At 39.0% G+C, this 25,000-nt stretch overlaps 2 protein-coding genes and 1 long non-coding RNA gene across 4 annotated transcripts in view; 2 read left to right on the top strand and 1 right to left on the bottom strand.

Annotated features, from left to right (window-relative positions):
- The first annotated feature begins 1,648 nt into the window (after positions 1–1,648).
- On the top strand, positions 1,649–13,758 carry LOC137997985 (uncharacterized). Its single transcript, XM_068844358.1, has 3 exons — positions 1,649–1,796; positions 10,169–10,392; positions 11,192–13,758. The coding sequence occupies exons 1-3, from the start codon at positions 1,771–1,773 to the stop codon at positions 11,347–11,349; spliced, it is 408 nt and encodes a 135-aa protein (XP_068700459.1). The 5' UTR covers positions 1,649–1,770; the 3' UTR covers positions 11,350–13,758.
- A 1,204-nt stretch (positions 13,759–14,962) lies between these two features.
- LOC137997986 (uncharacterized) lies at positions 14,963–19,455 on the bottom strand. The gene is made up of 2 exons (XR_011122641.1): positions 19,131–19,455; positions 14,963–15,715 (listed from the first exon to the last, which is right to left on the bottom strand). It is a non-coding gene; the product is annotated as an uncharacterized lncRNA (long non-coding RNA).
- The window catches only part of LOC137997984 (uncharacterized), a 9,869-nt gene continuing 3,537 nt past the window's right edge, over positions 18,669–25,000 (top strand). The window contains exons 1-2 of one of the 2 annotated variants that reach the window (XM_068844356.1): positions 18,669–18,811; positions 23,080–23,642. In XM_068844356.1, the coding sequence (XP_068700457.1) occupies positions 18,708–18,811; positions 23,080–23,642 (667 nt within the window). In that variant the 5' untranslated portion in view covers positions 18,669–18,707. Of the gene's footprint in view, positions 18,812–21,522; positions 21,736–23,079; positions 23,643–25,000 lie in introns of those variants that run through there. The other variant, XM_068844357.1, reaches the window with a different exon arrangement.

Raw genomic sequence — 25,000 nt, 5'->3', positions numbered from 1 at the left:
TCAGTTTGTAGTGAAACTTAGAATACCACACAACGTTAAGAATATGTTAAGAACGCATCCAGGTTCAAATCACCCCTGCCTCATACTCGAACTGAATTAAACATTCTTATAAAAATAAAAGGAGTGTAGAACAGGAACTCTTCTTCCTGTAGAGCAAAGGAAAGTCACATAACTATAAAACACTAGGTGCGAGCCAGCTTGAGCAGAATATGAAATACGGTCTGAAAACAAAAGATAAATGCCCTCTGTTTTTGTTTTTCTTTTGCATGATTTACGATCCGGAGGCGACGTTTCGAACTTTCTTGAACAAAATGATTCAAGAGCACCACTCATTTACTGCCCGCCCACTTCCTACAAACTCGAGACTCGAGTAACAATTGTACTGTCCACCTTGAATACAAGATAACAAACTGAACCACAGACAATTTCTGCTCAGTCGCTTTCATTTGCAATCGATCCAGCACGAATTTCATCCACAGATGATCACGTTTACTGTTAAGTGGCCATTTCTTCTTGAATGTGCACACTCAAGGGTTGATAATGGTACTGATAAGTGTACAGAAGAAAATAATGTCCGGTTATTTGCTGATGATGTTGATAAGCACAGCCTATGCAAGCCAAATCTTAGTCACAGATATTTGAATCATCAGTGTTGCTGCATTTTTTTCCAACCCTGAATCTACTTAGGCACTCGGATGCCTCAAGTGCGAAGTGACACAGGACAGGAACGCTGCAAAGCTTTCCCATTTGATACAGGAAGGCACTGAGTGGCCTTGTAACTGCACAATTGCTCTTACATGTACATGGATACTAAGGTTCCTTATCCCGCTCAAACCATATATTGCATTTGTGTATAATTGAAAAGGACCCTGCATGAGTAGAACCTCACTACATACACACTTTCCATTTGGGTCCCTTCTTAACTGAGGACCCTAACATATTTTGATTTAACTGTACAACCATGAAAACAACCATAATGGGTTTACACCTCGTTTAACAACAGAAATGGCACCAATTCACACCACTGTACGGCCCACAGGACTTGCCGTTCAGACCTTAGTTCTAGCCTCATCATGGAACACAATGCACCATCATAGACCATCGGAAATATTTTCTCTCAGAAAAATGTTGTAGTCAAATCGTTTCTTCTGGGGCAAAGAAATTCGTAAGAGCAGGCTCAGGTGACCACGAGAACGTTTATCTGCAAAGGTTAGTAAATCAGTCACAACCTCTGGCAATTTGTGAGATAATGAGGGGATAATCTTTGATAAAGAAATAATTTTTCGTGCAGAATATCACTGGTAAAGCTTAATCGGCGGATGGCATATCTCTCTGAAGAGAGATTTAATCGCTCACAAGGGCTAAAATCTTACTCAATCTTACCAACTGCTGTGGCCGGCAGACTTTATGAAATTTGATTTTAAAATTAAAAATTGAAAGAAATTGATAGTATTGTTAGTCACAATTAATCTCGAGGCAAGGAGCCAAATTTGTGTTAGCCGGTTGACGTACTATACAATATTCATGAATCTATATTATTGATCAGTAGTTCCCGCCAGAGAGAAACATTGTTTGCACATCTGTAAAGAACTGTCTTGAAGATCATCACCCAAGAAGACAAGAATGTCACAGTTGGATAAAAGAGAGTGCCAAGTAAGGCTTAATCATATTATTTTTCACCCTTGTCCTCTCGTTTCCTCTTGCACTTTAACAGGTAATACGGCATATTAAGGACTCGTCATTTACAAAACTTTTACGAGACGAAATCTAATGGGTTCATCGGAGTCAAACATCATGTAAGTCATCACATTCTGTAACGTTATCTGATAATAACCAATAAGAATATAGTTGGCTCGTAATTTAAGGTAGTGTAACAAATCGCACTATTCAAATGTTCAAGTGCTCTTTGCGGTAGACGCAACGGGCAGTGCATTTCCACTTCTTTGAGTTGACATTGCAATTTTCGATCGCTGCGCGAGACGAACCGCTTCCGTCGCCTGATTTAATTTGAAGGTGAGGGTTTTTTCTCTTTAAATCATTCCTTATGTTATTCTCTCTAACATTTGGTATCAAAGGGATTGAACTGATAAAGCGGGGAAAAATCAGTTGCTTAATTAAACCGTGTTTTTGCTCTAGCACTCAAAATGTGTAGCAGTTCTTTCCGGTTACCACTTATAACCCAGGAACTTTCGAGTTCTCGACCAAACGCGAAAGTTTCTTTCGAACTCAATCATTAGATGCTAACAACTATGTGCCTCAGTGAATGAAGAATTAGAAAATTGTTTTAACACACACATACACCAGCACACCTGTCTGGCTAAATTCCTTTCTCTGAACAACTGCAGTCATCAGGAAGCTTTAAAGTGATAAAAATCAATAGTATGGATTTTTACGATCTCGTAGATACCTTTGGAATCCCGGATAAAGAGCAGTCGGTTTACAAAATTTTCGGAGGGAGCACTGTTCTGTGAGGAAAATCTTACTTTTTTGGCCATAAAAACGCGCATAAAGTTCTCAACTGAGCTAAAACCTTCAGTGTTCCTAATTTCATCCCGATGCCGTTAAGTCTTGCTGCTATCAAGACATTTTCTATATATGATAAAAAAGAGACTTAGGCGGACCTCCATTTTCCACCTTTGGCTTTAACCAACAAACCACTCAGGCGATATTTAGTCACTGATGAAATTCTCCGTCGCTTTCACACAAGACATGAGACTTGTACTAATCATGATGTGCCCTTATTGGAGACTTCTTACGCACTGCTTCAAGGGTCCGAGTTCTTTGTGTAAACGTAAAGAGATATTTTCCCTGATAAGTAGAAAACGTCAATTAGTAAACTTTACAGAAACCGTTGTATTTTAATCATCGCACCAAACCCTTTTACATATATTTCACTTTGGTTTAACCTTTGGTTTCGTCAGTCGAGCTCAGAAAGGCGGTTTTCCGCTAGAAATTGTGGCATGTGTAGAGACAGAATTTTCTCCTGAAGAATGTTAGATTTTATCGTGGCATATTTTGGCTTTATTACGTCTTTAACATAACATCAATTCTTACAACTCTGTTGTTTAAGTAGCTCATTAGTTTCGGCCGTCATACAACGTACTTGAAGGCTCCGTGCACTGGCTGTGGGATGATTCCAATCGTTCAAGAAATTACTTAACAGTTTCTTTCTCCGATCAGTCTTTTGTTCATTGCCTTGCCACCATATCGTCTTTCAATATAATATGTCAGCAAGTACTTTAAATGTAATTAAACTGGGATATGTTGAATGGAAGTAAAGATGAAAGTTTTCTCCGAGGAAACGAGCAAGCTGCATTTTGGTGAAATGGCTGTAAATTGTCAATATCAATCAAGAAATTATATTGCTTTCGAGATCCTGTTTGTTTTACCCAAGGTTGTAATAGCGTGCAAAAGGTCTCGCTCGCTTCTTCAATTTACTGACAAGATATGCTGCCATAAAGTCTGGGAATGTGGCATTTCATATATGAAGGCTTGTATTCGCGCTAAAATTTTACCCCAGTCCAGTAGAGTTTATGATCATAAATCGCGTGAGGCTGGGTGGAACTTGAAGTAGCAAAAGATATTAGCTTGTTTTGTGTCTAAAAACGCCGGAGACTAATCCACTTTCAATGGAAAAACACTTTGATTTTTCGCGGTTTCTAATGACAAATTGGACAAAACCAAACGGAAGGATGTGATTGCTGATATCCCAGTTGGGGTTTTCCATATAAAACCACACGAGGACGGTAAAATCAAAGCATGCGAAAGTAGTAAAAAAACAGATTTTATTATTATTAGCGCTCGATTATGAAAATCGCCTTAAAAAGTGAAGTAATGCAAAATCTAATCGATCGATCTGACAAAGCCTTCATTAAGAGCATTTAAGAATAAGGTGATACGCCTGAGACAAGAGCAAACAAAATATCCCCGTGCCATCGAACTATAAAGCAAAAGAGAGGTAGTGAGACAGACCATACGTTGATCAAAGGTAAGTTGTAAAATAGCATGATCCTTGACCTGCGCAATGGGTACACAAGACAACGACGCGTCACACCGACGAAGTCTCAAGTGTACCTTCAGATCGCCAGCTAAGCAAATTACCTCATTCGAAAACGCCGACAGTTTTGCTAAACTCTTGAGTACGATTCACAGCTTTCAATGTAACTGTAGCACCAAAGTTTGACAAAAAATCAGGCTACAGATCGCGAATTTTAGTAAGATCCGATCAAACATCTGAAACATCATCCCCAACCAGACATTTCGCACCTTAATTAAAACGGCTAACATCGTTGCGAATGCAGAACGTAGAATCAAGTTATACTCTTTGTGCAATTTGTTTCAAGAAAATTTCCAGCAGTATGCTTCTTGTACGTGGGCGTTTTCATGGGCAAATCATTGATTCGTCATGGAACTATCGCTTGTCATCGTAGTCGTACAGCTAATTACGCGTTGGAATTTGCTTAAACAGTGAAAGGAAAAATCTTTGTGGTGTAGGTTGAATTTTGTCAATTGCCAATAGCCTGCAGCTAAGAACAGTTGTAAGAAGGCTGTCAATTGCCAATAGCCTGCAGCTAAGAAGTGAGTCCTCTCGTATAACGGATATCGTGTGAGGGAAGACTGGTCGTGAAATACCAGAGAAGACAATCATGATTTTCATGAATATGCCGCGCAAAGATCAACTCTTCAGACTCTAGTTTACAGGGATTAACGAAATGATCAAGAAGTTCAGATTTATTAGTCTTTAGCGGCAGCAGAGATACACATTTCCAGTTGTGTTCATTATTCCAGGATAGCAACATGTCCTACCCTCCTCCGTAGGCTGACTGGCCTCATTCGTTAGAAATATAGGACAAATGTGGACTACCACATCATCGGCAATAGTAAGCGGACAGTAAGGGGCCGGAATAAACCCACCCCCCTCCCCGCCCTCGCGCGACTGTTCGTCTGTCCGTATGGGTGCGTTCCATTGACACTATTCCGGAATGAGAATACGTCACCCCCTGATACGTGGAGTGTTGATTTAAAACGGTATGCTTGGCGTTTTGAAGCAACAGGGACAATAAAGATATGTGTAAAATAACATTTTAGAGGGTGTTTGACTAAGTTAACGTGAATCTCCGAAAGAGTTCTAACTTATATTCCATGTATTCCTATTCCGGAATACGGTCAATCGAGCGTACCTAAAAGTTTCTATAGCTTTAAGAAATTTTTATTCTTTATGCAATTTTAGTGAAAAAGCTAACTTTCTTGTGTCTCAAAGCGGAAAAATGATCAAATGGCGTAGACATTCCGCCAATACGAACTAAAAAAAAAAAAAAAACCAGACTCATGAACTAAAAAAATAAAAATGACGTGACAATTACATTAATCTTGTTTCTCAAAATCTCGCCGTGACTGAGAGTATTTCCGATGAAAAGAATGAAATTACTGTTGAACACCATTTCACTCAATCTAATTTGATTTAGACTTTAAGAAAATGATACAGGATCAGTCAATTTACGACTTATGTAACACTCACGTCGCACTCGAAGGCGCACGTGACTAAAAAGTTGAAAAGGGTATGGCTTGTAAGTGGGCGTGGTCCGTGTCATTCACTGCAATTTGCCATCGGTAATCGGAATGTCTCCAATGCAAGTTGCCTTGGAATGGCTCCAGTGAACGTTGCGTTGGAATGTAGGCTTTTGTAGATTGTGCTGGCATAATTTTTGGCATAATTTGAGGAAACTAGCATTTCGCTGATTTTTAAAAAGTAGTACTGCTAACATAATCGGTATATATTGATAAGCCTGAGACCATTTTTGTTCAATGTTTTAGCCGCATTTGCGGTTTGGTAACAGAGAGAATGCCTCCCTAGAAGGCTGGCAGTCTGGTATTGGTCACAGTACCTCTCATTTGCAAATTTGCCAAATGGCGTTATCCACGCCGCCCGATAACTTGCAGGTTGAGACAATTCCAGTACCAGCAAACAAAGCCAGAGACCGTTGCCTTAAGACAAAGAAAGCAAAATATAATAGAAGAGGAGCTTGTGACACCAAAAACGTTTCGCTCCAGGATCGTTATACGTTTTTTGGACTTCTTTCGCTCATTTTGCAAACGGACTTATGTTAAGAACAAGTGGCATAATCGGGAAAAACGAGCATAATTTGAGCATAGTTTGGGCAAAAAATGGACACTGCTAGTAGCATAATATGCTACTTTTACTAGCACAATCTAATAAAGCCTATTTGAATGTCTCTAATGAACCTTGCGCGCGGGCGGAGTCGAATGTAGTATTTTTTAAGATTGTCTCCGACAGGAAATCATCAAGGGAAGCCAATATCTCCTATACTTGGCCTGGGAATCAACTCTTTCCTGAGTATATTTATTTTTAGAACGTATCCCTTGGGAGATTCAGCACGCTTACTGTTGTAGAAGCTAATCAAAACAGAGCTATCTCAGCCTCAAGGGAATTATGATACTTTTCGCGGGAAAAGCCTGTTCCTAAAAATAAATTTACTCGGGAAAGGGTTGACTCAAGAAATAAGTGGAAATAGAGGCTTCTCTTGATGAGCACCTGTCTCCCGCAAATTTAATTTTTCTCGCCGTGCATACGGAACTGGCGCCAGCAGTGCGCGCGGCAGTCAAAACTGTGCTATCCTGTCAGTCGTCCTGTCAATCCTTTGCCCTTTCACCGAAAACGGAGCATTTCTGTACGATCTTCCCTGTCGAAAGGAAGCCATCAAAGTCTTTTTCTCGAAGTTAACACAAATAAAGACATTATCAATACCGGCGTTTTCAAGTCTTCTTACACTTGATTCGAAAAAACCAGACTGAATTTGTCTCAACACAACAGCTGACGTTCGACTCGCAGCTCGCTGGTAACTCAGTTTTGGCACCAAAGGTTGATGACAAAAAAGTTGCCACAAAATCTTTTAAATGGGTTTTTGGCCCTTTAATTGCAAACAATTGACGTCACGCAGGATAGCACAGTTTTTCCCGTTCTATGAATTCTGATTGGTCAATTCCAATTACAGTAGCTCTCACCGTATGCACGGCGTGGCAGTTAAGGGGAAATAAGATATTGATCATCCAAGGAAGAAAACTGACAATTAAAAGTTAGCTGTGCCCCTGGCTGGTTGTATCATTCCTTTGTAGTGCATTTGTAAGCAATGAGACTACTATCAAAGACTCAAGTATTCGTTTCCAGTAGACGCATTTTTCAAAGCTTGACAGAGACCTGAGTTGGTTACAATCTGGTTTGGATTTAGTCTGCGATTGGGCAAATATTAACATGGGCAATATCACCTTTTTAAAAATATTTAGTATGTTCAGTTCAATCCTTCGATATTTTGATAGTCCTAATGTACATCCCACACGTGTCCACCTCATTGAAATTTATCTCACCAATGTTGAAAGATGTTCGACCGCATATTTCTTGTCGAAGAGATCTTTCTCATATAGACAACGATAAGCTGCAATATTGAATCCTTGTACTAAAACAACTCCTCTTGACACAACTCAGTTTCATCCCAGCGCTGCCATGGTTTCAGTCGAGATAAGAGGGATTTTTTTCAACTTAAAAAAATGCTCTTACAATGAAACAGTGTGGGTGAGTGTTCACCAAATTCAAAACCGCTGTTTTGCCGAGGAGACAAACCACAGTGCCGGCTTAACCATTAGGGAATTTGCATCTTATCTATTATTCATAAGAACCTCATGAGAAGGCTGTTTGCGTTTCATTTTCTTTGTTAAACACTGACCGTTTAGTTTGTCTGGTTGCTTTTCCAAGCTTGCTTTGTTTGGAACATTCTTCTTTTTAAAGGTATGACTTACTAATTGCCAAATGATATCTTAACTAATTGTTCATTCTAGCAATTCATGTAGAAACTTTTCGAGACGATTTCTGTAAAGCTTTTCACACAAATAGCTCTCCCCTTTCTCTATTCAAATGTCTCTGTGTTCAATACAGAATTACGAGAGGTATTAACTTTGACAATTTTATTTGACAATTAATGCCTTGATGCTTAAACATGGAAAAAGAAAAAATACTACACCAGTTTGCTTCATTTGGTTGGGGCACCAAAAACTCGTTAATCTGAAGAGGAAAGTTGCCTTTTTATGCATTTTTTAAAGTCATCGTCAAGCGAATTTTCTGTTCGCCTGAATTAATTGATTGAAGATGGTTTTTACATGCAGAAAAGAAGGCCAACTATACCAATCACTAGTTGTTCTCATGAACCAAAAACAGCTTTCCGTCAATTGAAGCCTTGTTTATAGTACTAAACTATATTTCCTGTTTTACCAGTCTTTTTAATTTCCTTAGTTCTAAGTTAAGGCAAACTGAGCGATGAAACTGATCAACTAGATACCAGAGGGTTTTTTGGTGAAGAAGTTTGTGCTTGTGAACGGAACATTGAACCAGCTGCGCTTGCTAACACTGAGTAGATATCCGATAGACAAATATTCAGAATGGTGAGGCTCTAATCCCCGTAGGGCAAGGACTTAAGCACCATTATGGCTCTTTCAATGTGTCTGAAAATCTAGAGTTTTCCTTCTTACGAATTTGAATCAATTATTAAACGTCAGCGTCATATTTTGTGTAGATCAAGACACGAACCGCTATGTTTTGAAGTTTTTTGCAACTTGTCTTGTGAAATTACTCAACAGTTTTCCCAGACAGCTGAAATGTGTTGCACTGGTGGCTCTATAAATAGTGTAGGGACTCATACCTAGGGGACAAGATGATTGACTCGTTTTAGGACCTCAATACTAGCAGCTGCAATTTTCTCAGTTAATTTAGTAAAGTTACTGCTCCAAATGAACTTATCATCGATATATAAGCTCTCCTAGTAATTTAGCAGTACTACTTGAATGGAGCTCCATTAATTAAAGGTCTTGGAGGCTCAGAGCAGTCTATATTTCTGACCCAATAAGCATAAATTCAGGTTTAGTCACATTTGCTTAATCATCATTTACACGAGAATGAATATTGCCAGCAGTGACACCCTCGTGGGTTAGGAGGTTATTGTCGTCATAACAACTTGGCTGACGAAATTGTAGGCAATGTGGTACATCATCAACATGGAGCCAAAATAACAACAGGCCTAAAATAGTTCCTTGAGGAACACCGCAGTTTGCAGTTTGCGCCACGCATAACCGAACATCTTTGTGCGTGGTTATCTAAATGTGATTCCCAACAATTGTGGACGTTATCACATATGTCATAGTTGCTGAAGTTAGATAAAAGGATTTCATGATTGCCTGTATTGAGGGTCTTTTTCAATTGTAGGCAGACGATTGCTGCATTCCTGGTCAATTTAATACTACTTGGAGTTTATAGTCTCCAGTATAGCCTGCGTAGCAAGCGTTTCCGTGGGGTTTCCGTGCAAATTTCGATGTTTTGGCCGCGCCAAAATTGGGGCGAGAGCGAAAACATCGAAATTTGCACGGAAACCCCACGGAAACGCTTGCTACGCGGGCTATCTCCAGTAGAATTGTGTCAGTCGAAAGAATCATGGGAAAAACCGATTGGTATTTCTAAAAGATGTAGTTCTCTGCTTAATAAATATATCACGACTGGTTAACTGTTCTCTCAAGTAAACACTGATAATGACGGGAATAGGACACGGTTTTTGTTCAATTCTAAGAGATTGCTTAAAGATGTCGCAAATCGAAGAATGGATCTGATCGGTACATTCCAGAATGAGCCTGGCAGATTGTCTTATCACGGTCAAATGCCTTTGATTCATTTAAATTATTTAAGAAGGAAAGGACATTTCTAGGAGTTGTTCCAGGAAACTTCTAACCCTTTATATGTATGCCAGTGAGATAGCTATGGGAGCAAGAGCTAATCGAGTCGGGAATTTCATTCACAAGTTTTGATCTAATTATGGCAAAATGATCGATGGTTAAATTCCTGAAAATATTTCTCTCATACATGTGTTTCTTACACCCCGACGCACTGTTCTTAATTGATCCTCGTTGATCCGAAAAAAAAAAAAAAAAAAAAAAAAAAAAAAAAAAAAGGAACGCCTGATCGCAGGTTAGTGTAGAACAAAGAGACTAAACCCACACATGGCTTCGAGTACGGAAATCGAACCCGGGTCACACATTCCGGGGGAAGGCGAAATTCTATCACGTCTTACAACAAAACGTTGTACTGAATAAACGTTGTCTTATTTTCTTTCAGCATGGAGGCAAAAGTTGGCTTTGTTATCTTGGTTTTTCTGCTGTTTTTGAACCTTCACGTAACGATGAGCAATAGGAAATGTGGTCGCCATCAAAAGTGTCAATACAAGACAAACGAGGCTTCACCATATCCCGTGAATTTCATGTTATGCGACGATAGAATTTTTTCCTATTACTATATGATTTGCTATAAACAAGTTCCGGTCAAGCGTCGAAGAACAAGAGGTAGGTGTCACTATTCTTAAAATGGTCTTTGATTGCGAGTCATTAATAATAATAATAATAATCATCATGATCATCATGATCATCATCATCATCATCATCACTTTAGGAAAGTCTCAAGCTTAACATTAAACCAAATGAAAGCACATCAAATCAAATGTTGGTTTCTAAAAACCGAAGCCCCTGGAAAAAGAGCTCCTACAGCAGAGTGGGCAACCTGCTAAATCCATTTTGTTACGCCAGAACAGACTGTAAAATGAACCAAACCAGGACTTGAAGAAACAACGCGGAGAGAGAGGGAAAAAGCCCTCATAATGTTTTCCCACAGGTATACAAAAGCAGGACGAATACACAAATACGAGGCTTGAACTTTCTGTGTCTCAATTCAAGATGTGGGAGCTCTTTGGTCGATAACTGAAACTTCCATACTTTAATAATAAAAACCAACAGTCCATCACCCAAGACTTAGATTTACCGAAATTGACCTTAGTCCCCATCAGCGTCAGAAAAGTGTCTACTTTTATACCAGATTTTGAGAGAACATGTTGTACCCAATTCAAACCCTTTGGGAATAAAACGTGAGTGCTACATTCTAATGCAAATACAATAATACAAAAAGAGTCTTAACCCCGGGAGATTTGAATTGGTTTAGCGGATTTGGTCTATTGCTATTGTTTATTTTCTCGAAAAACCTGATTTAAAAAGAGACACTTTTCTGACGCTGATGGGGAAAAACCTCATACCAGATTCTCACTTTTGGCTAATGGATTCTTTTAGAAACGTGTTAAATTTAACTTTGCAGGTTTCATCACCAAAATGGTTGTACAAAGTAAAAACGAAGCCCAAGACTTCCTTTCTCACGGAAGGCAGAAAAGAAGCTCCTCTCGGAGACGTACAGACATAATGGAGGAATGTTGTACTGAAGGGTGCAGAGTAGAAGAAATAAGGGAATATTGTTGAACTGGAAACTGACTTTCAACTTCAAGGTCATTTAACAGACATTCTTCCGATCACAAAAGTCAACAAGGTCTCAGTCGCAAATACATTCATCGTTTTTGTGAGAAGTATCGTTACTTGCTTGTGACGTCATCGGCGCCTTGTTGCTGGTCATCCATGACGTAAGAAGGTCTTTGTTATTTGTGTCTTTAGTTGTGGTCACGTGGTTGCAAGTGAAGTGAAATCAGCCTCAAACTCTCTTATTTAAAAATACCGGAAGTGGTTTAATTTAAGCGACTGGCAAAATACATGCGTTTCATACATCACATCTTGAAGCGTCGAGCGATGTGGTGTTTTATTGATCAACAGTTTGTATGTATTTCATCCTCGAGAAGATAAAAGTGAGTACCGATAGAAAGTAGAGTGGCAGGTACCATGTACATATTAAAATTGGAGGATTTCTTACGGTGTATAAATTTATTTAAACATTAAACCTCGGGTGGTGCTTTTCGAGGATTCCGATTAGCTCACTAAATCTCGATTATCAGCTCATATAACGGATGATTGCGGCCCGGAAGCAAAATTTTTAAGTATCTAAACGTAAAACCATTAATAGACGTAATCGGCGAACTCAATGTTGTACCCAATTCAAATCTCCCGGGGTTAACATTCTTTGTGTATTCTATTTGCATGATAATGTAGCATTCATATTTAAATGATATGGAAATACCTGGAACAAAACGTGTTATTCCCAAAGGGTTTGAATTGGGTGCAACATTGATTTAATCTATTTGCGCTCGTTGGACATGAGAGATTATAGGCAACTCCTTGGCTATTTACCGTCTCCTAAAAGGACGTACTTTTATCCATATCTATATTCAATATAAACCGTATGTTTTTTATTGTAGCTGAAAAAGGTAACACAAATTTAGTTGGCTATCGCTTGCCTCTCTGTTCCGCTACGATACGTCGACTGATGATTTGAGTACAGTAGCCAGGATTATTGTCCTCGGTTCCTCGTTTTAAGTTAATCACAGAACCAATTGAATTATTAGTTAATTTGTAAGAAGCCAGTGTCGGTTTTTCGGAATCTGTTATGTAGGAGCAAATATTCGTAATGACACGTTATAATAATTAATTTATTATATAAACAGCAATGAAATACCAAGTGAGCTTTCGCGCCAAAACATAAACAAAACAAAAATATCGTGAAGATAACATGTTATTGTCACACGTGAAAAGATCCCTGTTGCTGTGGTTACATATGAAAATCGCGCCTTTCGATGTCTTTCGTGAAATTATTTAGTATTTCAATTCATTGGTGTTTGTATCATAAATAGAATATATGGCCGCTTGAAGATACGAAATTTCTCTTCTCGTTTTGGAAAATATGTCACTCGTTCGCTGCGCTCACTCGTGAAATATTTTTCAACATTCGAAGAGAAATTTCGTATCTCCGCGCAGCCATGTAATATCCTCCCTCTCTATATACATCGTGTACATATAATAATAATAATAATAATAATAATAATAATAATAATAATCTAGGAACGCCTTGGAGAGTATTTATAAGGATACGAAAAGCCTTCATAACCATGTACAAATTACCGTTGTTTTCAAATTATTTCAGTTTTTTTCAGATTACTTAAAATTTTTACGACTAGTTTTAAGTGTGTTTATTCAGCGCATAAATGTTGGTGTAATAATATACAAGACTTGCCGCTTTAATTCGGTTGGACGGAGTTTCGAACACCTTCTTTAGAGCTGCAAGCAAGCAAGGGTTTCTCAGGCCATTAGATGAGGACCGACATCTCCTAAAGTACTACAGAGATCGCTCGCAACCGGAATTTTATTTTGGAAATGTTTGCAGAGCTCTGTATCCTTTCGCTGTAGTCCTTTTTATAGCACCTCTTCGTGTTTGAATTAAACACGACTTTAATTGAATATTTTTATGCTGATCATTCCCGCTTTATGTTACGAGATTTCTATTCCCTCCTAATTTAACCTACGATCAAGCGTACTATTCTTCTTGAGAGGGCGCTATAAGGTAATCACTAAAGAAAAGTACGACTGATCGCAGCTGACACCTACAAGTTTTGCTGGACGCTCCAGCTGAAAAGCTCTCATAGAAAAATCCAATCTCTAAAGTAGAACGGAATTTCTTCGCATCATTCACGAATTTGCATAGTTCTCGTCCGTAAAGAATACAACCAAATTTCCTCGTTAGATTAATCATTGCAGGTACAAATGGAAGCGAAGAAGATGGGCATAAAATACGAGCTAAAAGGGGACCTTTTGCAATAGGAAATAAGCGGGTAAAGCATGATTATATTCTCTTATTCAGTTCGTCGAATTGTTCTATACATCAACTTGTAAATAATGAAATAGTAAATGTAAGTTAATAAAGAGAATTCTATTGATGGTGTTCCCAAGTTTGATCGCGTTTAGTTGTTGTACCCTCTCAATATCGTTCCCAGAGGCCGCGATCCTTTTGGTCACCGACGGGGATTTTTTTCCCGCGCATGACAAAAGGGACCCCTGAGGACGAGGTTGGTACCTTAAGCTTCTGTTAGAGACTTCGATTCACGCTTGCACTTAACCGCTAACGGAAAATTACTTCTTGTCATGAAAATTCTCTCCTTTTTTCCTTGTTTCTCTCTTTGGGGGAACTGTCGACATGTGTAACAACAGGCAGAAAATGATCTGAAATCAAACACGAGTTTCACTTTTTTCCCCAAGCTTAATGCCTTAAATAGATGTTTCATGGTTTTCTCAATTTACAATTGAGCTTAGTTACCTGGCCCATGAATGAAAGTGAGGCTAGAAATGACCTTGTTTTGAAGGCACAGCTACTTTGACATTGTTATGACGCAATTAATGATCAATAACAGGACAGACGCATGAAAAACTGACATCAATTTGTTAAATTTACTCTGAGACCACGAGCAGATAACATTACCTCAAAGCTTACTTCGTTTCCAGCATCTTCTATCTCCCCACCCGGCCCAAAGTCCACTGTCCTCCTGGGGAGGGGAGATGAAAGACGCTAACAAAGAGTTTACGAGGGGATTTAATGTGATTTGTCTCTTATGAAGCAAAATTCAACGGAAAAGTCATGGTTATGAAAATACGTTCTGACTCTTACAAAAAAAGTTCTTAGTATCACAAAAGGAAAACTCTTGGTGTCGATTTGAAATTGAGGCTAAAGCAACTTCGATCGAGACCTAACCCCAGATTAAAAATTAACCTAGGAGTTTATTTCTCTACTCCCAAATGCTGTTCAACGCTAATAATCGGCAAAAATTTACATTAGAACTCAATCTTGAAAAATAAGGAAAAACAACTTTCACCAAAAAGTGAAAAACATGAAACAAAGGTCTAAGCTAATCCTAGAGTACGTTCATTCACTACTTGCACAAATCCCATAATACACCTCTTTTACCCCCCAAAAATCTATATAGGCGTTGTTTTCGACTTCTCTTGGGACACTTTCATGTCCCTGGAGAAAGTGCAAACAATGGTTATGCAAACGTTTTATTTTTTTGAGGGGGGGAGGGGACGTTTTTTTTTGGGGGTTTTTTTTTTCTTATGATTCAAGGGGGAGTGGGGGGGGTGGGGGTGATAGAGGTGTAGTATGGGATTGTGCAAGTAGTGAATCGGCTTTCGAACAACCGGGCCCTGAACAAATGTCTCCGATGCAGAAGAATGTGAGACATGGTCGACCATTTGGGGGACGACGACGGGTGAAGCAACTCTTTTAAGGTCTGGATATGACTGGTATATATCTGTGCATTTCGAGGTGTAGCCCCTCTTCAGAATGTTTGATGCGTAATTTTTCTACTAATCATTTACATGAGTGGCGTATGTAGCGACACAATCTCAACTCCTTCAACTCAGAGCCTTCCTTGTTTCTTGACCATGATTCAAGGCTCTCAGCTCTCTGTTTATTAAACAAGGCTAACCTACGAATGCTGACCACTTCATTGGCCAGAAAATCTTTATAACGCCTTTAAAACAGTGACTGAAGTCACACAACGCATCCTTAAGATGTTAATCATACAAGCGAGAGACGAACGTCCTTTCAAATAAAAGTATGTATCCGCATTAATTGTTCCATTTGTGATTCCTCCATAACAATATTCTCTGTCGAGAATTGACTTTCATGAAGAAATACCATTCTTTATGATTAGACTGACGTAAGGGATGTATCTTTGAAACTACTTGTCGGCGTGTAATAAATGCTTTTGGTGCTTGTTGTCGAGTTTTCTGTTAAACTTTTTCTCTGAGATTCTGGGATGTTTCGAGCTTCTGACATGTATGAAGGTCTGGAGGTTTCGTCAATAAGTCGTTGAGTTGGATTTGATTCTTCTTCTTCTTCTTCTTCCTTATTCTGAAAACAGCATATTCTGATTAGGGAAAGCCCACTTTTAGCCAGATACCACAGAGCCCTATAATACTGGATCTGTTGGACGCAGCTGTATTGTGTTGTGCGTGAGGGTCCATTGTTCTTATGCATGGAACATATATTTCTGCCTACAGTATTCTAAATCAATTACGAACCCTTTGAAACAGCTGCATCTTTACATGAAAATAGGTGCGACGCATGCGCAAATGATCTAGCAATAGCTCGACAGCAGCAAGGCTGGCTCTTCGTCCGCTCAGCCACTCCCCTCATCTCCCGGTATATTTGCTCTCGGTCCAGCCTTCGCGCGGTCATTTTTTCGACCGCCTCTGCAAAGGCCGAGAACGGAGTTTAAGGAACGATGGCGGCTACGGAACAACGCCACAAGGTAAGGATGTTATTGGTTAAAAAAATAATCATGGTGCACGTGCGGCATGCATTTCTGTGCATTTCTTTGCCATAAATAAATAAATAAATAAATAGATAAATAAATAAATAAATAAATAAATAAATATCGTTTAAGATACAATTGAATTGTCAAGTGGTAAAATTAACCGTAACTACGATACTATGATATACAAAATATAAAACTAATCTAAAAATCTAAAGGTAATAGAATCGTTCGCTCTCTTGGTTCTAATGTAAGCGCGAAAAGGCTTTTCATGGCCAGATCTAAGATTATATGGTATGCTAATAACTTCATGACAAGTGGGCAACCTCCATGTGGAGATTTACTTGCGACTTAAAGCAAGTCATCTTTTCTCGAGACTCTCAAGGCCAGATATCGTCAAAACTACATTATAACTCTAATCTGGGAAAATAATCTTGAGGGCTCCGGTTTTTTTTGGATAGATTCTAACTTGACTGATAGAAACTCTGGAATGTCTTGCCATGCCGGAACAGCATATTCAAGTATAGATTTGATGGAGCACGTACAACCACTGATGCAACACCAGCTCTTTTAAGCACTCCCCTACAATCATTATGCGGCTTTACTATAGATAAAATCAATGTGGTCGTTCCAATTCTACAAAACAACGTTTTCGGTTTTGATGTCAACGTGAGCATGTAACTCAATATGAACCATTTATTTTCTGTCAAACTTAAAAACCATTCATACCCATCCAGTTACAGGATAGTTCGGCATGTACTAAAATCTGGAACACCGGAACATTCCGGAACACCGGAACACCCTGGAAGTAATCCAAAACCCTCAGTTCGGCTAACCCTAGCTAGGCCTTAACTTGGTTTTTAGGCCTAGGGTTAGCCAAATTGAGGGTTTTGGGTTACCTCCAGGTTGTTCCAGAGTGTTCCGGTGTTCCTGGTCTAAGTACATGCCGGATAGTTTCCCCCGCAAGGTTAACAACATGCAGTAATCGCGAAATTTGTGTAGAGTGTTTTCATGTGACATCATGGCGGCCATGATAGTGTTCGTAACCAAAGCCATATTATCATGCAAACATTTACTTTTGTTTCCGGGGAAAAACAATGTTAATGGTCACGTGAGTGAAAACACTGTATCTTTAACAATTATTCTACAAGGGCGTGCTGGATATGAACGCCGAGTTGGTTATTATCATGTTATATCTGGCAAGCCTGCGTAGAATAATTGTTTTATTAAAAACTCCAGGAACAACAAAGGTCAGCGAAGTGTCAGTGTTAAGTGATTGATCACGATGAGTTACGACGAAAACCATCGACTTATGGAACACATTGTTTATACTGTATCTGGATAGGAAGGATAAGCGATTTCAGTTTTTATTATTATTATTTTGTGGAGACACGAGGGTTAGGGTTAGGGTTAGGTATATAGGTCATTACTGATCTATACAAGTCAGTGAATTAGCCAATATCAAAAATACCATAATAATTGTTTGTCCCTCCAAAAGAGAAAATAAAAACAATGCTTATGTAGAATTTTGGAGGGACAAGCAAAGAGTATTATGGTATTTTTGATATTGGCTAATTGACCTTTCCACGATAGCTACACCATCTTGAATCCCGATGCATTGTGGTCTATTCAGGTTAACAAGCCCATGGATTACAATAGGATGGTGTCTCTATCGCTGCAAAGGTCAATAGGTGATTTTGGAAGAACATTTGCAAGAAACAAGTGCATAAAAAAAAAAGTGTTCAACATTTTTTCATCCTCTTTCCAAAGACTAAAAATAACTTGGATGACCCATATTCATTTTAATTCATGGTGAACTTCTTTCTCTGCACATCCAATTTTGCTCTCAAATTTTTCGCATGACACCCTTGTCCAAAACCTCCTCTTCTACCTTGGTGGCTTACCACATGTGCGAACTGCATACCTATTTTTAATGAAATATACATGTAGCGCTTTAAGTTGGATTGACGTCATTGATGCTGCCATTGCCCTTGCTCAATATAAACTCCCTAGTAATAGACAAGTTCACTCTCTTGATTGCATCATGGGTAATCAGGGCAACATGGTGGGAAATTCAAAGCAAAATATACTGTATATGACTCTACTTTTGCCCTCATAAACCAAACAAATAAGTTTATTTTCACAACTGAGATGAACTAGACTTGGTATCCGTTCTTTGGAATTCCTAAATATTGCTTTTTTGTCTTAATACATTCTCCGTAATTTTGTGCCTTTGGAATTATAGGAAATTTATGGCAGAAACTCTTTTAATAAAATAATTTCTACCATAGCCATTCTCTCCAAATTTATTCTGCCTCACCTTTGTGCGCATATCTCTTTTTTTGGAAATTAAAAAACCCAAAATTGCATCCTTACATACCTTTGAATTTCTCTCCATCTTGCCCTGATTACTCGTGATGCACTCGAGAGCGTGAACTCGTCTATTGTACGAGGAGTGATAAAATGGTTTTCACTTGATCGTAAGCGACGAAGTCTGGGTCGGAATCGACCGGATTCGGAAATACTGCTTACGACTCCGATGTTGATATTCGAATTATTCGAATTCTGCGACTGTCGAACAAGAATTGGATGTCACGCAACAAGACTGGTACGGATTCTACTTTGCAGAAACAGTTACCGTTGACAACACAGTTCAAGATACAGAATAATTCTCTTCCAGACAGAACCCTCAGGTAACAAACAGAATTTTACATGCCTCAAGAGAATAGTACAAACAAATCATGCTTAAAATATCACGTGAAAATCAAATACAGTCTGCGGAGAAGGGTTGATTATTTTTTAACATGTAGAAATAAATAAAAATAATCTTGAAATATCAAATATATTCATTGATCACTACAATTCACGAACACTTATGCGGCAGGAAAAACTCGAATTCCGAGAACACAGGGCGAATGGACAAAATATTGGACTACTAAAAATTCGAGGAGCTCAAAGTGCGGTCAAAATTTATTTGAAAAGTTTCGAACGTCTGATAAACAAGGACCTTACCTTCACGCAACACGGAAGAATGGAGCTCAACATCACACCCATGGGCATTCCTGCTTTCTTTCTCCTTCGTTTTTAAGAGGAATTCATCTGAAAATGATGTCATGAAAGGACTCATTCCGTCGCAAGACTGATGTGTACTCCATTGAGATGGTCACAAAAAAGCATGTGACTGTCACACTCCTTCCTCGGCATCAGATATGAACGGTAGAGAAAAAACTGGGCTCGAACTAAGGCCCCGTCCATACGAAACCGGATATTTTTGAAACCGGAACTTTTAGAATACGCTGTCCAGACTGGATATTTTTGAATCAGATATGAATCCGGAACCGTGTGGACGCTAAATCCAGATATTTTTTAATCCGGGTGACGTAACACGATCGAGCCCAGTTCCTTACCGTGAAATCAAGATGATTCACGCGCTTTATGACAGCAATGACCAGAACCAGGTTGTTGACCAGCGGTTTTCGTTAAAACAATGGTTTTCTGGGGTCCTCAGTCTCGCAGGCTCAGAAAACCTGGTTGTGGTCATTGTTATTTAAGGTTTTTCTCGTGCCACATGTTCCGTTTCCTTGAGGAGTCCTGAGTACTAGAGTCGGATACGTTTCGGATACGTGTTAAGTTAACGAACGGGCAAATTCGATTTGCTACGTGTGGATGCGGATTCAAAGATATCTGGATACGTGTGCACGGGACCTAAACCGCGTAAATAGGCTTTGAGGACTGTAGAGGAAACGAGAAATATTGTCTTGCAACTGGACATTTCACTACAATTATAGAGATTGGTTGAAAATTAGCAAATCTTACTCCTAAAATTAGTTGTAGTTACACAAACCTTGGGTTTGGGGACTTCCGGAGGATAAATTGCTTGGGTTTGGTTCAGGTCAGGTTTCTTGTTACCCTTGGGGATGAACCAAAATCCACTTTAAAATTAACAAACAACGTTCGTACCGAAGTTTCATTTTTTTACCATGTCATTCTTAAAAAAGTCAATAGATATCGTTTTCCACACTTCAGCTATGTTTATCGCTTCATAGAACGCTCACATTAAATCCATGAAAAAAGTACAGGAAACTAATTCAATCGGATTACTATATCCATGCCTCTGCTCGATTGCTGACTGTCATAACATAACCAGGTGACACAAAGATTAGTCAAGTGAAGCACTCTCGTGAGTGAAGCTATGATCCTCGCGGTTATGATTTCATATCCGTAGTTCATATATGATCCATTTCGTATATCACTTCAGCAAAGATTACTGTCATTCATTTCAATCAGTCCAAATGAAATACAGTCTTCATTTATTCACAGCCGCAAATTGGGAGTTATTTTTCATTACTCTCTTCTTTCGACTATCTTCGCAGCAATCAACATGCTATTAGCAACTTCCAGTGTGGGCACTATTTCATTGAGGGTCTACCTATTTTGGGCTTTGGATTTCTATTTAAGTGATTTTTTTACGTGTTTTACGTCACCCTTGTTACTAATTTTAGCTAAAAAGGAAATTATAATATTTTCTTCCACTCAAACGTCATTGAACCGCGCACCGGTGGCTCGGTTGTGCATCAGGCAGTCACGCCGGAGGTCGAGAGTTGACTTTCAAGTCTTCTCGGATAAGGCCAAGGATGGCCCTTGTTGGAAATCAAATAGTATGGGACGTTAAAGAACCCACTCACTTCTGGAAAAGTGTAGGAAATGTTGTCCCCAGTGTTGTGGTCTGACCTAATCCGGTCGGGGGCATCTTTGTAAACTCCGTAACAAACAGACTTAACTGATTAGAGTGTAATGTGAAGTGCTAAGTTTCTACCCCGTATGAACCATGTGAGCGTTAGCCCTACTAATGGAAATGGGCCCACACAGGGACAGAGGAAAACTCTGACCAGGGTGGGAATTGAACCCATGACCTTCGGGTTAGATCACCGCTGCTCTACCGACTGAGCTACAAGGTCAGACGGGAGCAGGCCGTGGGAACTGAAGATTTTAAAGTCACGGCAATGAACATGTACAAGTACAAGGAAGGATTACGTCCTGCCGCTCCACTTTTGGCAGCGTTTTCAAATCGACCCGGTTTCGCGAACGGTCTCGATCGGTGTCGTTTAAACAGAAGGCGAAACCACATCGAAAACGACGTGTTTACAAATGAAACGGCATTCGTGTAAACGCTGCCATACAACACTTGCAACATAAATTATGCACATTTTAAAAAAAATTCCCTGCAAGAAATAAAAAGCTCTGGTAATGATCCAGCAGCAAACGCGCATTTACAGGGGAGCGTTTATAATGATAATGCTCAACAAATTTGTTTGAAATTGAAAACGAATTTTAGATAGTCGTTAGAAGGATTGTTGCTTATGTTTGCAATCCGGAAAATCCGTTAATATAGGGCGAACCCGCAATGTTTTCGTCATACTTCCAAAAGACAGATATTTACATATCAAAGCCACAAGCAAACCGTTTGTAGCGTCATGTTTGATCTTCGTTTTTCAGCGTAGTCAACAATGGACTGGTGTTAAAACGAAAAAGAAAATTGCTTAAACCACTTCATAAATCTATCCAGTGACTTTAAACTAATCGAATTTTATTCAAGGAAGGTCACCTTGAATGTGAGGTACGTATCGCCTTATTGTTCTTAAGAACGCGCATTTGTCTAATCGCGTTTCAGTGGTCTTTAATTTCTTTAAAAACAATTCAGTTTAACAGGAGAATATCTTAAACAAAATCCTTCAGTAAGGTATATTTACTGCAGATCGGAATTTAAGAGACGGTCGACGAATACCCTATCGAAAGCGAGCGTTGAGACCATGGCTTGATATTCGTTATTACAACTCAATGCACACTATGTCAGTAGCGGTCAGTAGTCGGCTAAGAGATTTCAATTAAACCGTTTATTATTAAAGTTCTATACCGAATGAAATTACACGCTTGGCTTTCGACCAAAAACGTTTCAGCAAGGTGCAATTTACATTGAAACGTTACAAATGAGACTCCGTTGATCACTTATGAAAATTTCTGTTAATCGTTTACACATAAGTTGATCTCACAGTCTTCTTGTTTTAGTTGCTATCTTGGCTTTGCCAAGTGATTTATGATTGACGATACCCTCTCTTCGGGGCAATGATCTGATTCACGGGTTTGACGTGATGACGTCCATTTTCGAGGAGAAAATTTTAGAACTCTATTCAAATGCAAATTCTACCTTTTCTTTGATTTAAGTGCGACTGTGACCGAAAAATTAATTTTTATTTTTCCTTGGAGTTGCAAAACTATGTTAAAAAAAAGGTTTATTTAAGTATTCCATAGAATATCGCTGCTGAAGAGTTATTGGGCCTAAGCTTTTAACATGTTAAGCTTTGCCGTGAACTTTGGTAACCTACCTTTTAAAGTGTTAATATTGTTTGTTGCCATTTTGATATTACAGCTGCATTATCAAAAAGTGTTTAAAATATATGTCTCTAAGCAGCTAGCGGTGTGGTGGGTGAGTGGCTAGAAGACGGTTTCAGTAATCAATTATCTCATTAATTAAGTTCGGGTCCCGTGTTCATAAATTTGGATTATCTTTTAAAAAATATATGACCATTTACCATCATCCATATCAAGCTTTCAGTCTTCTCTTTCGGAGCAAATTACGAATTAACGATAATAGATAATTCAAGGTACAGAATGGGTTGTCGAGAGTAATCTCGGTTATCGCTTCACTAAAGGTTTTTAATTGAGAACCGCTGTATCAATGTCAAAATGATACAACTGGTACTGATACAACTGGATACTGTATGAAACTGTTAATATTGAAATTACAACTTCTTTTTTGACTTCTCTCACTGAACGTGACCAAAGGCTCCTCCAGAGTTTATAACATTGGGCTACTTTCTTATTTCCGTTTTCGACTGCAGAGAATACATTAAGATTGTCCAAAAGTTTTTCTTCCTTATTGCCTTTATTTTTTGTTCAATAGTTTCATTGAGGTGTACATGATGGCAACAATAACCAGGTGTCAAATTCAGAATGTTAAGTTAAGGAAAACACCGCCCCCTAGGATACCCTCAGGGACCACATCAGGTCAAAATGGCGGATTTTCCTCAAAAAATGAACCTCTTTCGGTGGCTGCAGCCCGCAACAGATTTGAATCAATGCAAAGTTCACCAAGAAAGACACTCACAAGGCGCTCGTCAAGTCAAGATGGCGTCAAGCCCTCAGAAGAGAATCATATGTCTGTATCTTCTGCCAGAGATAAATTTGAACAGAAGCAAGCCCCGCCTTGGAAGAAAGCCAATGGAAAACAAACAAGAGAATTGGAATCCTATGTTCAAACAAAGGACACTTCGTATAAGATTGAGAAAGACAAGAATTTTTCAGGAGGGGAGCCGAGACGAAAAAAATTACCTCCTCCTTTTAGACTCGGTCCAGCTCCCCAGAGAAAATCAAAACCGGAAAACTTGAAATACTTGCTTCGCAAGTACAAGGATCAAATAGTTTTATCAAACGGTACAAAGACAGCTGTTCCAACATCCACTCAAGGTATGATTAATTGAAGCACATGTTCTAGACTCTGACGATATGAAAAAGGTAACAGTAAAGGCTGGTTTACATATACGGCGCAAGCATAAGTAAGCAGCATGCGCAGGCGCATTAACTTGTTGTTAATTAGTGTCTTTTGTTCTAATGAAAGGTACCAATTATCAAAACGCTACCGCGTCTGCGTATGTTGCTTGTATCTATGCTTGCGTCGTATGGCAGTGTAAACCAGCCTTAACAATAGGCCTTATTCACGATAGCCGCCATGTTGGTTTTAAAATTGTCATGCAAATTAGCCATGTGTTATGCTGGGGCGCAAACAATGGAAAAAAGGCAAATTGCGGAAAATCGGTTCGTCGAAATATTGAAATAACATTGGTAAAAGTACATTTTAGAATTTAGAATTAAGTACCTTTTACAATAATTTTTTATATTTTGATTGCCTCCGACATTTTGACTTTCTACTTCGTTATCTGCCAATTTTTTACTAAAAAAACATCGAAGTAACTTGTGTAATCATTCTATTTTACTACTTAGGTGATAAACATTCAATGAAGGTGAAACAAATCATCTGTGTTCGTTATAACCTCTCGAACTTGTGTTGTTTGCCCCTTCACAAGTGTGTTGCTAATTTGCATGATAACAGCAAATCCAACATGGCGGCCATCTTGAATAAGGTCTATTGCTTTTAAGCTGGCAGCAGGGGCTAGGAGCATCCTGGGATAGCAACAGATCAGATTTTCCATCAATGCTCCCATCTTCTTTCACCTCCAATTGTATTGTTTACTCGTTTCTTTGGGCGAGCGTTTATAGAGACCACAGCGTAGAGCTCAGTCTGCCGATCACTCAGTCGTGGGTTTAAGTCCCGTCGTGTTTGAGTGGATCTCTAAACTGCGCTGATCATTCCAACTTTAAGTTCTTACTGTGCAATATTTTATTGTAGCATATAACGAAAGACTCTCTACTTCAAAAATTTGGTTTATCAACGGCTAACGCTCGAAACGTCAGCTTTTAGAATCTCTGTACGGTGGTCAATTTACATTATCAACTCCATTGATAAACCAAATTTTTGTATACTACTTCCCCACCGACGCAGCACCACAGTTTCTTTAGAAACTACCCCTTCACTCTCTACTTCATTTTGACACATCAATGTCTTGACCCACAAAAAGACCGCACTCAGGCAGATGCTTGAAAGGCGGTTATTGCTCCAAGGCCAAAGACAATGCTTCCTTTGTGCGAGAGAGCGTTGCAGTACAGGCAAATTGGGAGAAAATCTTAGCTACGGCTAGACTGCATACTTTTCTGGCTCCTCCATTTGCATTGCTTTTGACACATAACAATACATGACAATACCTACT

Source organism: Montipora foliosa, chromosome 3 (assembly GCF_036669935.1).
Source record: "Montipora foliosa isolate CH-2021 chromosome 3, ASM3666993v2, whole genome shotgun sequence".
In the NCBI taxonomy this organism is placed as follows: Eukaryota; Metazoa; Cnidaria; class Anthozoa; order Scleractinia; family Acroporidae; genus Montipora; species Montipora foliosa.
Note: the sequence above shows the minus strand (reverse complement) of the source record. Positions and strands in the feature narration are given on the sequence as shown.

Excerpts from the sequence above, each read along its gene's own strand:
- LOC137997985 (XM_068844358.1), top strand. The coding sequence starts at position 1,771 with ATGGGTTCATCGGAGTCAAACATCAT. Across the intron at positions 1,797-10,168 it reads TCATCGGAGTCAAACATCAT|CATGGAGGCAAAAGTTGGCT; the intron begins GTAAGTCATCAC and ends ATTTTCTTTCAG. Across the intron at positions 10,393-11,191 it reads CAAGCGTCGAAGAACAAGAG|GTTTCATCACCAAAATGGTT; the intron begins GTAGGTGTCACT and ends TTAACTTTGCAG.